Source organism: Myodes glareolus, chromosome 19, assembly GCF_982192425.1.
Source record: "Myodes glareolus chromosome 19, mMyoGla1.1, whole genome shotgun sequence".
In the NCBI taxonomy this organism is placed as follows: Eukaryota; Metazoa; Chordata; class Mammalia; order Rodentia; family Cricetidae; genus Myodes; species Myodes glareolus.
In genome coordinates, this window is record NC_142044.1 from 38,812,805 (window position 1) to 38,828,509 (window position 15,705).

General features: G+C 46.1%; 1 protein-coding gene across 26 annotated transcripts in view; it reads right to left on the reverse strand.

The window, feature by feature from the left end:
• Nucleotides 1-959: 959 nt before the first annotated feature.
• The window catches only part of Rbfox2 (RNA binding fox-1 homolog 2), a 252,997-nt gene continuing 238,251 nt past the window's right edge, over nucleotides 960-15,705 (reverse strand). For 10 of the 26 annotated variants that reach the window (XM_085678310.2, XM_085678297.2, XM_085678309.2 and 7 more), the window contains 4 exons: nucleotides 11,703-11,734; nucleotides 8,266-8,354; nucleotides 7,634-7,706; nucleotides 960-6,078 (listed from right to left, as the gene is read on the reverse strand). In XM_085678310.2, the coding sequence (XP_085534436.1) occupies nucleotides 6,024-6,078; nucleotides 7,634-7,706; nucleotides 8,266-8,354; nucleotides 11,703-11,734 (249 nt within the window). In that variant the 3' untranslated portion in view covers nucleotides 960-6,023. Of the gene's footprint in view, nucleotides 6,079-7,633; nucleotides 7,707-8,262; nucleotides 8,355-11,702; nucleotides 11,735-13,717; nucleotides 13,761-15,705 lie in introns of those variants that run through there. The other 16 variants (XM_085678316.2, XM_085678308.2, XM_085678305.2 and 13 more) reach the window with 4 other exon arrangements.

The following is a 15,705-nucleotide window of genomic DNA, read 5'->3' on the forward strand; positions in this document are numbered from 1 at the left end:
CTGCCCTGCCACTTCCCATGTGACTTTGGACACAATCCCCACTCCATGCTTTAGCTTCTGTGTTTAGTAAGGGGACACGGTAAGGTCTAGGACCTGTTTCTCTCCTTGAAGTGATCACACTATTCTGCTACCGTGTCACAGACCCAGAGATACAGTCAAAGGCAGAGCACAGGAGACTGTCTCACGAGCCCCAAGTTCTCCAGTCATGTGCTGCTGCTGTGTATTAAATGGGTTTCTCAGTTTAGGGAATCTGCCAGTTACCAGGGCCAGCAGAGGCAGCTGAGGGACACATGGGACTGAGCAGTGTTGGCTTTCACCCTGAGGGAGAGCCTCATGTGGGAGGTGGAGTCAGGCGGCAGCAGAGCAAAGAGCAGGCAGGCAGAGGGTGGGTGTTTATTCTGGGTTGCCATGGAGAAAACTTGGGATTTTTTGGGGGGGAGGAGGAGAAAGCATTAAAGATTTAGGGTGCAGGGCACAGGTGGGGTTCACCTGAGAGCTGAGGGCAAGAGCAGGCATGGAGGGCAGGAAGAGGCCAAGGCTCACACATTTGGGAGTCTATGGGAGGATCCCATTCTCCCCAGGACTCAGGAAGGGAGTGGTCAAGGGGGAAGTTCCAGGTATCTGGGCTACTACTGAGAAACCACTAGTGAGGGATGGTTGAAGGCCAGTCCAACAGCAGAGGCTTTCCACACAGTTACGGCGAACAAAGGAGTCGGGTGGCAGAGGCCAGGAAAGCAGGCACCCCAGGAGGGTTCAGCTGGTCAGCGGAGCTGGCATATATGCAAGCGGGCAACGGGGGATGAAGAGGAGCTGGCTGCCAGCCAGAGCAGGTGGAGTCACCTACCTCCCAGCTCCTGGTCCCTCGACAGCCCTTCTAGGACAAGTGCTGTGGCTTCTCCTCTTTCCCTATTAGAACCTGGGCTTCAGGCAAGAAAGAAAGATCCACAGAAAGCCAGAGGTGGTGTTTCTCTCTTTTATTTAAAAACAGTGCTTCATTACCGTTTGCAAAGGCTGAGGCAGGGCCCCTCCTCTGCTTAGAGTTTATAAAAGCCAGCAACATGATCAATAATTTATACACATGGAGAGTAATACAAAAAATAAGGAATAAAAGCTAAAGATCTAACTACTCCAACCTTCACAATTCCAGCTACTTGATAATAATAGGAGTAACCCAATGAATACTGTATGGTCTGAAAGCTACTATACAATATGATTCTTAGGGGGAGGAGGAGAGGGAGGGAGTTAGAGACTGTCACAAGCCCCGAGTGCTTCTCTGGAGTTAGCAGGGAAACAGGGCCCTGGGCAAGCAGCTCCGGTGTCCTAGGGGGTGATTGTGGGAGAGGCTGGGAGGGAAAGGGACATGGCTAGGTGGTCAACTGTACAAGCATCCGAGTATGTCCCCATGCCCCAGTGGCACCTGTCCTGCCACAGGGAAACTGCACGTGCTAGACAGGCCACTCCTTGCCACAGGGGTGTGGAGAAGAGAGAGGCTCTGTGGTACTTTGAGTCTTGACAAGACTGAGACTCAAAAACCTGGAGCCTCAGTTCTCTCTGCAACTCTAGCTTCGTACGTGCCAGCCCCAGTTGGCTCTAGCTATTCACAAGCATAATGGTGACATAAGGGGAAAATTCACGTCCCTTAGGGAAAAAAAGAAGGATCAGTTCATCACTCAATATATAATGCAGCCAAAATGAGCTGCCCAACAAGCACGCACACACAAAAATACTGTGAACAGAAAATACAAGAGAACAGCTAAGCTAGGAGTCCTGATGGGGACAGACAGCGATTAAAGCATGTCAGTCCCCGGAAAAACCAAACCAAAAGCATTTTCTGAAAAACTCAAAAAACTTGCGTGCCCCTGGGAATCTGGCATTGGTAACCGGAAAGGGGAGGGGAAGGAAAGAGCATCGCTGTTCCCTTTTTGCCTGCCAGGGTAAATGCAGCCCTCCCAGTGCTGGCATGGACAGAACTACCAGACAGAGGGCTGCCCCCCTAGGCTGGAGGTCTCTGTCAAGGCAAGGTTGAGTTTTGGCTGATGAGCAGTTCTCAGTTACCAATCCCTGCCAGCCAGCACCACCATGGCTGAACTCATCTACCGTTTTCCTGAGTACACTGTAACTGGCTACAGTTTCGGTAACTTGCATAAGAACATGGCTTCCACAGCCAACCACAATATTTCAGGGACCTGTGCCCCCTGGCTCACTTCCAGGGCCTCGCTGAAGTGTTCGGCAACCTGTGGTAGTTGGTGAGCCTTTCAAAAGGATAGTTGCCAAGGACTGTCCTGCACTCAGTAACCTAGAGGGCACATGCTGGTTAGGACACCCAGAGCCTGCTTGGGGTGGGGCCCTGTTTCCCGCTCTGGCTCGGGCATGGCAATTGCCTGGCTGATGAGAAAAGCAAGGGTAAAGGAAGAACACAGGAGAGGGAAGGCTTGGGAAGAGGCTTCCGGACAGCAACATTTCCAAAAATATAGTGTTTTATGCAACAGAGAATCAAGTGTCACTGGTGTATACTACAAATGGTCAGACATTCTCAAGAGCATGACAAAATAAAACACACGTTTACATCAGATGTTCACCGTGCCCACTATTGTTTCCTATCTGAAAACAGTGCAAACAGGTAACTTATGCTTTAAAACACCACAACCCCTTCCCCACCCCCCAAAGTCCCTTTCCTCCTAATATCCGGGGAATAGTCTGCAGTTCTGCAAACATTGCCATGCTAGAGTTTCGAGTAGTGGAGAACTGGCTGGGCCAAAGGGGAAGGTTCGGCAGGCAGCTCCCTGCCCCTCCTGACACACCTGTGTTCCAGACTGCCCTTGGTTGGTCTTGCTCGTCTGGCACAGGAACGGGGGCGCACTATGCTCTTCTTGCATATCCTTGGGGATGCTCCATTCATCTTACAGTCCCTTGTGTCTGGAAGCTACACGACTAGCTACAGGATGGAGGTGGTCACAGATCTGCAGGCTGCTCCTCTAGGAAAGTACAGCCTAAACTAAGCAGTTAAGCCCCTGAGGAGGTCCACATTTTCAGAAAAGCCACGAGCTCCCCTTAAACTAAGAGCCAAATGCCAGGTCGTTTCCAAGGGAAGAAAGCATGCTGGCTCAATTCAGACTGTGGCTGCTGCAGGGGTGATGGTGACAGGAGGTTCTGGGAAACCTGAGAGCCTTAAAAATGACAGGTAACACGGTGGATCTGAGCTGAGGTCGAACTAAGTAACACAGAAATTCTAGAGAAGACCTAAGGCAGCTCTCAGGGTTGAAAGAGGGACAGCCAGACAAACGTTTTTATTACAAGTCTCCTTAAAGGAGCCCAGCCTCTGAATAAGAGCCGCAGCATAGAGAGCTCAGGCTACACAGCCTGCAAAGCTGAGCATGTCAGTCCCGCTGCGATCTAACATCAGTCACCCAGCATCCTCCCAGAGTCACAAATGCCTGTCTCCTCTAGCTTGCTTCCTAAAGCAGTCCAACATGCCAGCATTGTGGCCTTGAGGACCAACCATGAGGCAGATACAGTGGAATCCAGACACTTGGGGGAGCCCCAACTCTCAGTGCTCACCCTGAAATCCAAAGACCCTTGCATAAAGCCAATTCCATCTAGTCTTCCTTGGAAAAGGAAGTCGAGGAAGTGGCATGGAGAGTGTCCTTGTACACGAAGTGGAGACACACTGGCAAACAACTGGCCTTGGAGGCCTCAGCCAGAACCAGCTGAACTGAAGTGCGTGAAGGCCCCTCCAGCATGGGCCATGGGAACTACCTTCCTCACCCTGCCAGGGCCACCCTTATTCCTGTCTAGGAGAAAAGAAAAAAAGCCTTCTTCAGTTCTTTTCCCATTTCTCCCCTTTGTGGATACAGCTGTTGAGGGATTGGCCTAGTCTTCCTTGGGTGAAGAGGCTTGTCTTTTTGTTAGAATGGCCCTTATTAAACATGACCCCAAATTTCTGTTCCTTTAGTCAGGAAATTCTCTCAAAACAAAATAAAAGAAACAAAAATCCCTCTGCCCTCAATCCCTAGAACTCCAAGAGGCCCTAGCCCATCCCTTCCCCCAACTAAAATATTTATGTACAGACAAAGAAAACTGTCACAACAGCAATAACAAACCAAACTTTGGCTTGGGGGAAGGGACTCCACAAATGGCCAGTGACGGCCAATCTTATTTCCCAGTCTACACATCGCCCCAGAATCAACGGCTACACCGAAGTCTCTGGCTCCCACGCTGTCTCCTCAGACATCACAGGAGATAGGATCTGAGAGCAGGATGGTATGTTCAACTGCAGGCCAGGGCCCGGCTTACAAAGGATGCTTGATGCGGTCAAACGTCAGCCATTTTAATTCAGGGACACGAATCATTTATCAGTCAAAAATGTGTAGAGGCAGAGGCAAAAACAGTAACAAAAGAACCAAAACCCCAATAAAAATAACCTAAAACAAACCAAAACAAAGCCGAAGCGAGTGTCTCTAAACTACTCCCTTTAGCAGCGACCCCTTAGGTGAATGTGCCCTTTTCCTAATGCTTTCATTTTGGAGCCTCTATGGGACCCTTGTCTTATCAGGCACACCTCAGATCTAGGGGAGAAGTCCTTTGGAAACAAAACTGAAGCCAGGTTTCACTGCCAAGGCCCCTGCAGGAGGACCTTGCATTTTACATCCTTCTTCCAAGGTAGGCTTGGATTCCACGGCCTGTCCTGTTTATGTTCCTCAAGGGGTTCGGGTGCTTGCTGGGACTCCGGAGGACAGTGTGAAGCTGGGTGTAGCGGTCACAAGGGCGGGAGACTCATGAGGCTTTGGAAGATGGAAGTTCCTATGGCTTTGGAGTGAGTACAAAGTGCCTCTGCCTGCCCTTCTGATTACCACACTGCAGGGACAGCCAACCTAGGGCTTGGTTCCTCGTCCTGCCCCAGCAGAGGCTTTCTGATGCTTGTGTCACTCTGTACTGACTTTGTGCTGCAGGAGAAGGAAGGACCAGGCTGGCCATTCTTTCCTCTCTCCTACACACTCTTTAATGGCTCTAACAATCTGTACTTTCAGCCCTCAAGCTGTGCCCAGATCCCTGAGGGATCCGACCACTGATTACTCATTCTTCGGTCCCTGGGTCCTAGATTCCTGAATCTTGAGGACATGGGAGTAGTGTGTTAATAAAAGAATAGATGAGCTGCACAGTGGCTCAACCAAAGGGGCAGCAGCCCAGCAGGAAGGCTGGGATTTTGTGTTTCCTATTCTGGAGCTCGCTCCAAGATCAGTTTTCTACTGAGGTGTCTCTTACCCACAGCCTGAGAGCATGCTGGGAAATACCAGCTCTGTATTCCCAAACCATGCCAGCACTCACAGGCTGTGAGTGTAAATGATTGCAAAAAGAAAGCAAAGCCAGGAGGGAAGAGGAGAGAAAAGCATCTTTTAAATTCTCCTGTTTTACAAGCACAAACAGACTCCTACCTAGCGGCCTGTGGATTCCAGCCACAGCCAGTCAGAGTCTCCGGCCAAAGACAGGCCAGAAGAACACACCGCTGCAGAGCTGGCCCCACTCTGCCTGTCCCCCAGCCACTCAGCACCAGATACACTTTGGTAATTCTGTCTGCTGGCTTCTGATCAAATACGTTTATCAGCTCCTTCCTCCTGGGCTGCCTCTTCTGTGACTGACAGAATAAGCTAAGCACGGACATATAGATGTGGAAATGCAGTATCTTTTTTTTTTTAAACCAGTTAAAAAAAATTAAAATAACAAAAAAAAATCAAAAACAATCCTCCCAAAAAACCAAAAACAATCCTCCCCCCAAAACAAAAAAACCCCAAAATTCAAAACAAAAAACAAAACAAACAAAAAAAAGCACAATCTTTGGAACAAAAGAATTAAAGGCAGAAATTTAAAGGAAAAATACATATTCAAAGAACATAGTGAGGTATAAAAAAGTATTCTCTCTTTTTTGTTTGTCTGTTTTCCTCTTCATCTTGCTATAGAGTCCTCTACTAGTAAATATTGCAATAGCCAGGCCTCATGAACTGGGGGCTGTCCCATTTGCAGGGGTCTCACGTCACTTCAGTAGGGGGCAAATCGGCTGTAGCCACCTCGGTACAAACTCGCCTGCAGTAATTAGAGACATAAAAATATTGAAAGGTGATGAGAAGCATTAGAAATGAAGCACCAAGTCCTGAGAAAGGGTCGGTCACCATCACTCGGGCAGCCCAGGTGGGGGCAGCACAATGGCTTATCCCACAACTCCCACAATGACTAGGCAGAGAAGGCAGACCTGGCATAGTTTCTAACTAGTTCTTTAAAGAGAAGTTCTACAAGTTTGCATTTGTGATGCTACTAGCATCCTGATGGGAGCTGGATTGGGAACTCCCTTCTCACATGTGACCTGTGAGAGTGTTACTTCCAACTTCTCCTTGGCAGACATGGTCACATCCTGGCTTGAGATGATGCTACATTTAAATCTAAGCCAGTCTTTCAACCAATGAAACAGATCTCCTCCATACATCTACAAAATACAGGTGTCTCAATATCCATAGGGCACCGATTCCTGAAATGCCCAGGGATGCCCAAACTCATCAGCTCTAGTCCTCTGTTAGGAGGGTTTAGTGTTCATGCTCTCTCTAGTGTACGAAGGCCTAGCAGAAGATAATGTGCTCTCTGTAAACCACTGCCATACTGTATTGTTTGGAGAGTAAAGGGGAACGAGTTCCACGAAGATAATCTCTCCCTGATATTGTGGTGGAGTCTGTAAGTGTGAACTGCAGATGTACAAAGCCTCCCTGGTTAGTTCCTCACCTTTATCAACTCGCTTTCTCTGGTATCTTGTTTCTTTCTATGAGAAACTTCTCAGGAATCTTACCCTGAATCTTTCTTTCAGTGTAGGGGATTTATTGTTTAGCATGAAATAAAACAGGTGTCATTATGGAATGGCTTGCCCTTGTAGCTATGAATCCCAACCAGCAGTAAAGGCATCTTAGCCAAATCCAAGAGGGCTGCAGAGAGAACATTAGTCCTATGGGTTATTCTAGACACGCTCTAGATGTTTCTTTTCTACAGCTGCTACTAGAAACTGCCTCTACAGTGTTTACAATGCTGTGAGTCCCAATGGGATAGCAGAGACATTGTTAGACCTTGGCAATTAAAAACTGAACACACTACTGTGAGAACTGGGCACCTTAACATAACTAAGCCCTTGACACTATCAAGAACACTATGCATGCACCTGGCTCTGGAACCCAGTCCCTTTGTCTTCTTTAAATGATGTCACTACATGGGTAAGACTGGCCATCAATCCCTTCCTTCTCACTGCCTTTCCAGACATACAGTGAAGAAAAGAACAGAAACTCCAGAGTCTCATATGGCTTCCATATCCTGGCAACAGATGAGATGACAATGTATCACTTCCCCAGATCTTTCCAAGTTTGTGTGTAGAAGTTAGGAGTAACATGGCTCAAGAAAAAAGGTATGCACAAGGTGGATGCACACACCTTTGATTCCGGAACTTGGGAGGCAGAGGCAGGCAGATCTCTGTGAATTCTAGGCCAGCTTGGTCTACAAAACAAATTCCAGGACAGCCAGAGCTGCTACACACACACACACACACACACACACACACACACACAACCCTTGTCTCAAAAAAGGGGGGGGCATATAAACAACTTACCACAGCGCCAACTCCATAGCTGGCGGCAGGGGCGAGGGCATGGTAGGGGTCAGCTGTGTACACCCTGCCGTAACTGGAAAAGAGAAGCACGGTCAGATGAAGAAAGGTGAGACTGAAACAGAAGGGCCCTGTGTTGCAGACTTAGACTCATGGTAGGGAAAATGGCAGATGAAAAAAGCCTTCCTAGGGCTGTTCCCAAATGCAGTAACTGGGAAATCCTGATGTATTTCTATAAAATGGCAGAGGAGGGATCAGATGAGGAAGAAGACTGGCTGTGACTGTAGCCCATGAAGAGACAGGACAACAGAGCGAGAACAGGGTGGTGGCGCACGTCTTTAATCCCAGCACTTGGGAAGCAGAGGCAGGTGGATCTCTATGAGTTTGAGGCCAGCCTGCTCTACAAGAGCTAGTTCTCAGGACAGGCTCCAAAGCTACAGAGGAACCCTGTCTGGGGGGTGGGGTGGGAGGGGAAGGCGCAAGAACAGGAAGAGCCGAGGCCTGGGTGCTGGCATGGCAGGAGGCCCGGGCACTGAGGGCAGGTCTAGACATGAGGAAAGAGGAAAGGGGTGACGCTGCAGAAGACACGGTGCTCAGGGCATCCAAGAGCCTGCCTGCCCTGGCTCTGTACATACCCGTCGCTGTAAGCGGCTGCAGCGGCTGCAGCAGCTGTGGCTGCGGTTGCAGTAGCAGGTTGTGCATATCTGTAGGCTGCATATCCACCCTACAGGAGAGAAGAGAACTGACTTTACAGCTACCTCTCCCCGAGACAGACACCCCCCTCCCAATACAGACGCACACGTGTAGACACAAGGACAGACACAACACAGACACACATGGGAAGGGATGTTTCAAACTGCACCAGTCTGCATGTTCCTCCTATGGTAGGAAATCAAGCATTAGCCAATGTCAGAATTTGCTTTTCAATTTGTGACAATAAGAAAAATAAAGCACACAAATACTATCTAGTAATTTTAAGAAATACAGATATGATTTTGAATCTTCATAGTGTTTTCTGGAACTCTTGATAGGGGAAATATTCATGGTATGTTGGGAGAACTCTGAGTCTACTTTCATATAACAGAGTTAAAATCTATTACACCCAGAGGTGTCAAGTTCAGATTCTCTGTCCTGGGACTAGTTGGTTACTAGGGAATGTAGCAGGTCACAGGAAGGTCTGACCCAGGCAATAGATCCATCTGGCCTATCAGGTCTGTGGAGAATAATCCTGAGAAGGAAGCAACCAAGCATACCAGGCAGGAGACCATTCAATGCCTGCGAGACAACTGAGCCTGCCACCTGCAGAGAATGTGGTTGTAAAAGGCAAAAGTCTGACCCTAGTTCTCTAAAGAAAACCCTGTTAAATCCAGCCCACAACCCAGGGAAATCAGATTACAAGTGGTTTAGAAGCATTGGCTAGTGCTGACAAAATCAGACATGCCTCTTAATCATTTAACTGCTATTTTTTCCCCTTTCTAGAAGGATTCAAGGACAGTCATGTAATCAGGACTCTCGATATAGGATACGACTGGTAAGGCCTCATTTCACTTATCCTTCTACAATTCACCTACTTTATCTAAATCTAATTCAGATACACATCTCCTTATTTTTTTCTTTTTTTGCAGTGGGGTAGGGGTGCTTTGAGACACGGTTCCTCTCTATAGTCCTGGCTGTCCTGGAACTCACTCTGTAGACCAGGCTGTCCTTGAACTCCAAGATCTGCCTGCCTCTGCCTCCCAAGCGCTGGAATTAAAGGCGTGTGCCACCACCACCAAAGTATTTTCTTTCTTTTTTTAAAAATTAATTTCTTCATTTATATTTTTTAATATATGAATGTTCTGCATATATTCCTACAGGTCAGAAGACAGCACCAGATTCTACTACGTAGATGGTTGTGAGCCACCATGTGGTTGCTGGGAATTGAACTCAGGACCTTTGAAAGGGCAATCAGTGCTCTTAACCACTGAGCCACCTTTCCAGCCCCAGGCTAAAATATTTTCTAATGGGATCCTTGCTCTTCTCTGGCACCCTACCTAGCAGCTCTGGCTGATAAATCTCATTTTGGGAACATGTATAATTTTATGAACGTCTAAGCTTCCGCTAGTAAACTGCCAGCAATATAGGGAGTCCACCCTGTTCTGAGTCTATAGTGTAGGAAGTCCCTGTCAGCAGCTTCAAATACACCTTTCAAGTTAGTGGTCCAGCTGCTGTGCAGCAGTCCTCTGCTGTCACTCTTTCTATAGGGACAATCTGAGTCCATTACAAAATCCTGGCAGGGACATGGCCAAGGTAGGAATGTGGCAGGAAGCACCCTTGTGACACTGAGCCATGTCTGGAGAGCAGGCTGGGCAATGCCTCACATGGCTCCACAGGGCTTGCTTCAGTCCTTTGCCTTAGTCCTTATAAGCCTCCGGAGAGGACATGGGATGGTGAAACCGCTGGTTAGAGAAGAAACAGTTCATCGTTCTAGTTCAATCTCTATCTGGGCCATAAAGGCTCAGCTCTTCATTCTGTTTAGATATGGTTCTATTTGTTTAGATTAGAAGCTGAATCTTTGGGGAAATGTCTTTGTATTAAAAGTAATTAAGCACCATGTGCTTTGTCTCTTTAGAATTCCTTCAATGCCAAAATAATCTTTACAGATTTAGAAACCTAAGACAGTGAAAGCAGCTAAAGTCTGGCCACCACTTGGCTAGATACAGCCCTTACAGACTGGAGCAGGGCTGTAGGTTCCCACTGGTAGGACAGACTCAGGCCTGATCCCTGAGAGCTCTGAGTTGTGGCTGCTAACTGGGAGAAAGGGCTCCTGAACCAGGTAACTGACAGCAATGGCTCCCTCAGTAGCTGAAGTCCTTCCCACTGGGCAGGAAGTGGGCCTTTTTCATCTGCAGTATTTGCTTCCATGAGTGGCTTCTAACTTCAGGGTTTGACTGATGAAACTCTTTGTGGTTCAAGTGCAGGATGGGATGAAATATTTTATTGGCATTGATGGGCTTGGGAGAATACTGGCAATAGGAAAAACCCCATGAAAGTTCTTAGGAAGCTTTAAATCTTTCAGCAGTTACCGAGAAGTCATTGAAAGGAGGGCTGCATGTGGGAGGGAGAGGTAATACTTTTTATTAAAGCAAGTCAGTAATTCACCAGTGCCTAAGGAAAAGAACATCGTCTGGAAACTACCAGGAAGCTATTTCTTTCAGATCCGAAGTCTTTTTGTTGCTGCTGAAATTAGGTATTCTATAGAACATTACACAAAACTCAGGACAAAATCTACAAAATACAATCTACTTAATTGTATTCTAGGTTTCAGAGTGTGCAAAGGGCTAAGAAATTTCCCCCAGACTTTACTTTAGCCAGCAAATTTGAAGGTTTTTATAGAACACGAGAGCAAACTGCAGTTTGAAACACCAAGGTTTTCATTACTGTTTCTTAAAATTTTCAAAAAGAACAAGGTGGGAGAAGGAGAAGAGGGCTCAGGCGTGGGGGGTGGCGCCACATTAATATTAATCACATTAAAACTGAGCATGCCGACATCCGGAGCTAAAACAACAGCAAAACCACCACGTCCAGACTGGCACTGGCTAACTCTATCTATCCCAGCATTCTCTTGGGACAGCGGTTTGCCCTAGGCTCTACCACAAGCTCGGTGAAGTACACAGCCTCAATTACTAGAGCGTGCAGCCACAACGACCTGGCATTACGGAGACAGTCAGTCACCACTTGAGTTAACATTCCATACCCTAACAACTGACCCTCCCCAGCCCAAAGGAGGAATAAATCTTGCCCACCCGAGCCCTGGCCCATACCACAATGTTAATAATTATAACAAGCAGTAACCCATCTGTTATATCAGAGAAGGGAACAGAGACTCCACTGAGAGATTTAGAGTGAGATGTTAACATTTCTTCAGCTGACTGCACAAACAAACAAACAAAAAAAGAGGAGAAATAATTCATTTGGAGATATGAGGTCATGAATAGCTGATGTGTATTGCTTTTAACCATGCACTGATGCAAAACTGAAGCAACCATTAATAAAAATTAAAAAGGACATATGTATTTACACACAATCAGACCTGTTTGATCTGAAGCAGTTTGCAGATTCTATCTGTGTGTGATTTGAAATAAAACAAAAAATGGGGATTAGCATGGCCACAGCACACCATAGTGTAGGAGGGCACACACAGACGGCTTCTGGAACTCTAAGAGCTGCCTAAGTTTAGCATGGCTAAGCCTGGTTTAAATACACACATGCCCCTTGAAAAATATTTAATTTCTTTGTAGCCTTACTAAATAATACCTAGTGTTCCCAATTAGGTGGTCCAATCCTACATCGTTCTGCTACTCAGCCTGCCTGGTTCTGGCACTAGAATTCAGCCCCAACCCCCAGAGCTCACCCAGCTGCTCACTCTCTGGGAACAACTGCATATTCTTATCTAGTGTCCTTCCAAGGTTTCTCCTGTATCTGAGAATTTTGTTTTCTCAATTATTTGCCATATCTTTGCTTCTATTTCCAGCGTCTCAAAGCTAAATGCTGCTGCTTTTGCCCCTTTGCTAATGACTTTCCAAAGATGTTAAAGGAAAGTCTATTTCCTGCAGCCCAGTGTTACCTCTTGGAGGTTGGATACTCAGTTTTATCACTGAATTAAGTCTGTACCACTGGGGCTCTTCTGTACCATTTCTATAGCTATGTATGAATCAAAACAGATTCTAACCATCGTTCCCCTGCACGTGACCCTTGTCTGCACATCTACAGATTTTTATCTTATCTTGATTTTAACCTTGCCTTTAATTTTATTGTATTTTTGTTTTAGGTTTACATTAAAACAGGACTTTGGTGAGCATGTGATGTCAAGACACCTTCTCTCTATCTGAAAGACAATGACATGTGACACCAAGGAGGAAAGTGTGTAGTTCAAGACCAGCAGACAAATGAAAGCTTGTTATCTCATGTAGTGTGCAGATGGACAGAGCAAGGCAAGTGTGTGTGTGTGTGTGTGTGTGTGTGTGTGTGTGTGTGTACGCATGTGTTTAGGGGACTGGCAGGCATGATGGTTAATAGCATCACCAAGGAGTAGATCTAGTCCACTCAGCAAGGGCCTAATGTTTGGCCTCTTAACTATTGGTTTTGGCCCTAGGTGATCCTAGTGCCCTCTTTTCCCACTGCAGCTGAGAGTCAAAGTCTCATGAAACAGTGAGTTCTCACGAAGACATGGCACAGACTTGATTACAAAATTACAATCTGTGCTCTAGATGGCCAGATTGATCTACTCTGGAAAGTGTCAGTTAAAGTTCTATCTCATGATTATTTAAATTTGTGGCTAATGAGAGATTATATGACCAACTTGATTATCTTTGACTTATATATGATAGATGAGAGATAATCTTTAATGAATTTCAAATACTTTACTATTCCATATCTCTCCAAATTAGTTCATATCTAAAACTTGAGCTAACTGGGTTATGAAGTAGTGGACAACTTTCCTCTGCTAGCATCCAGCTGTCTGCAAGCCCTCTAACAGGCTTGCTATTATCCAACACTCGCTGACCATATCTAGGGAGAGGAAAGAGGGCACAGGAGCTACAAGTCCCGGTGTGTCCAGACCTGTAGCAATTTCACACTTCTGCAGTAGCACAGTCCACTCTGACTAGGACTTCACTATGCAGCTCAACACGGGACTCAAGGAAGCAAGAGAGCCTTGTGTAGGCAGACTTCTGTTTCCTCCTTTTTGCCATTTCATTCAGCTAGCCCCTCAGCTGATAAGATCTCTGATACCAAAGACTAGTTTAAATAGCACAGGCAAATGTGACTGACAGGCTGAAAGAGGCAGCAGTGCTGGGCTAGTGCAAGTGGCATGTCTGTGCAGATGTGTGCTGAGGGGACTGGAAGGGGAAGGAAGTGCCGTGATGTGTGGATGTGATGTGTGCACTGCTGAGGTAGCAGGCCTTAGATCACACGCTCACAAGTCTTGATTGTCCAAAAAAGCCTCTGTTCCCATCTCTAACGTGGAGCTGGAATGGTTAGTATAATTCAATTTTTTCACTGCAATCCACAATCTGATTGATTGGCAGGTCACACTGGCACTCCTACCTGAGGTATTTTAGCGCTAATGATTGGTTCCTGTAAGACTATTCTATAACAGAACACAGGAAGAGCAGTTCAAAAACACAGCTGTGGAAGAAAACAATCATACAAAGAGCCCACCATGGGCCGCCAGCCTTTTCTTTCCTTTGGATGCAAGCATGCTTTTCACAGGTGAGAATCAGGAACAGTTGTTATCCCACTTAGAGGATGAATTAGGGTGAATTATGGCTTTTCTACTGGGAAAAAAGGGGACAGTAGGGATGGGGAGTGGGCACACACCTATCCTGGAAGACCAGGCCTCCCTCTTTATAAATGGAGGACATGATGGCTAGATCATCTCCAAACACAAGTGTACCATGAGGAAGCAGAAGTGCCATCAGGAACTGCTCTGAGAGCAGAATAGGGAAGAGGACTTAAGAAGTAAAGCCAGCCTCCCCAGTGTCTTCTGCCCATGCTCTGGCTGGGTCATAGCATCTTTTACACACTAAATCCTGCACTCATCCTATTCTAGTACACACTTCTGAGGAAACTAGAGCTAAGGGTGCAGTGATAGATTCCCAGTTAGGAAAATGTGCAGAGAAAAGCAGAACAAATTCAAAGCCAAACAGACATTTGTTGCTTGTGATTTTAAGACTCCTTAGCTCCCTCATACTCAACCTCAGACAATCTGTTTAAATAGTTACAGTTTGAAGAAGATACTGTGGTCTTGGTTTTCACTAGAGGGCTCAGATATGGTCTCAGCACTAGGGACCAACTTTTTTTTCCCTCCTAGCAATACCAACATAGATGGGAGAAAGAAAAAGGCAGCAAAAAGTCAGCAGAGCTTTAGCAAGGGCCACTGGGAAGGAAAGGTACTGTGGCCAAACCACTGGATTTCTTGCTTAGCTTCTATAGATTACTTATTTAGATTAAAAATAAGAACAAAGTTGGGTAGTGGTGATGCACGCCTTTAGTCCCAGTACTCAGGAGGCAGAGACAGGTGGATCTCTGTTAGTTTGAGGCCAGTCTGGTCTACAAGAGCTAGTTCCAGTACAGGCTCCAAAGCTACAGCGAAACCTTGTCTCAGGAAACAAAATAACCCCCCCAAAACCAAAAAAAACCCCCAACCCCCCAAAAAACCCCAAAACAAAAAAGAGAAACCCTTAAGAACATCCTTTTGATGGCACTGAAAAATCAAAAATCATCTCTTATTAAGATGTTACAATGTAAAATAAGGAAACAGGAGAACCACAAATATTTAGTTGGTTGGTTTAAGGTAGAAATAGGCAAAACCAGAATAGAAGTTGGATATATTCTAGAAAAATCCGGGTCGTGGTGGTGCATGCCTTTAATCCCAGCATTTGGGAGGCAGAGGCAGGTGGATATCTGTGAGTCAAGGCCAGCCTGGTTGAGAGGGAGAGAGGAAGAGAGAGAGAGAGAGAGAGAGAGAGAGAGATCCAAAACACTCAGCGTTACACAGAGAAACTCTGTCTCAAAAAACCAAAAAAAAAAAAAAAATCCTTGCCCCCCCAAAAACAACACAAACAAAGCCCCAAACAAACAACAAAACCCTCAGTTAAAGAAATAATTCAAGTGGAAAGCCTGCTCTACCAGAGCAGATTCCAAAAAAGTAATGATATGAAGTTGAGTTTTCTAAGAATATGGAGGATGCATTTGTTAACATTGTATGTAAACATGCACATTCAGAAATGCATAATTTGCCCAGTCTTCAGCTATAGACATGGGGAAAGGTACTTCTTGAAAATTTGCTGAACAAGCATTAGAATTAAAGTACAAAGAGAGATAAGGAAATACAGACTAGTTGGTCTTTATGCTTGTATGCAATTCTGGCAATCACGATCTGAGACACGGACTGATGACTCATGACTAAGGATCTTTACTAGGTAGACACGCTTAAGGCCTGCTCTAAATAGTACATGCTCAGCATGCTCTCCTGACTCAGTGCCTTCTGAATGGTCTGACCTCAGACTGCCAAATAAGCAGGTATCAACAGC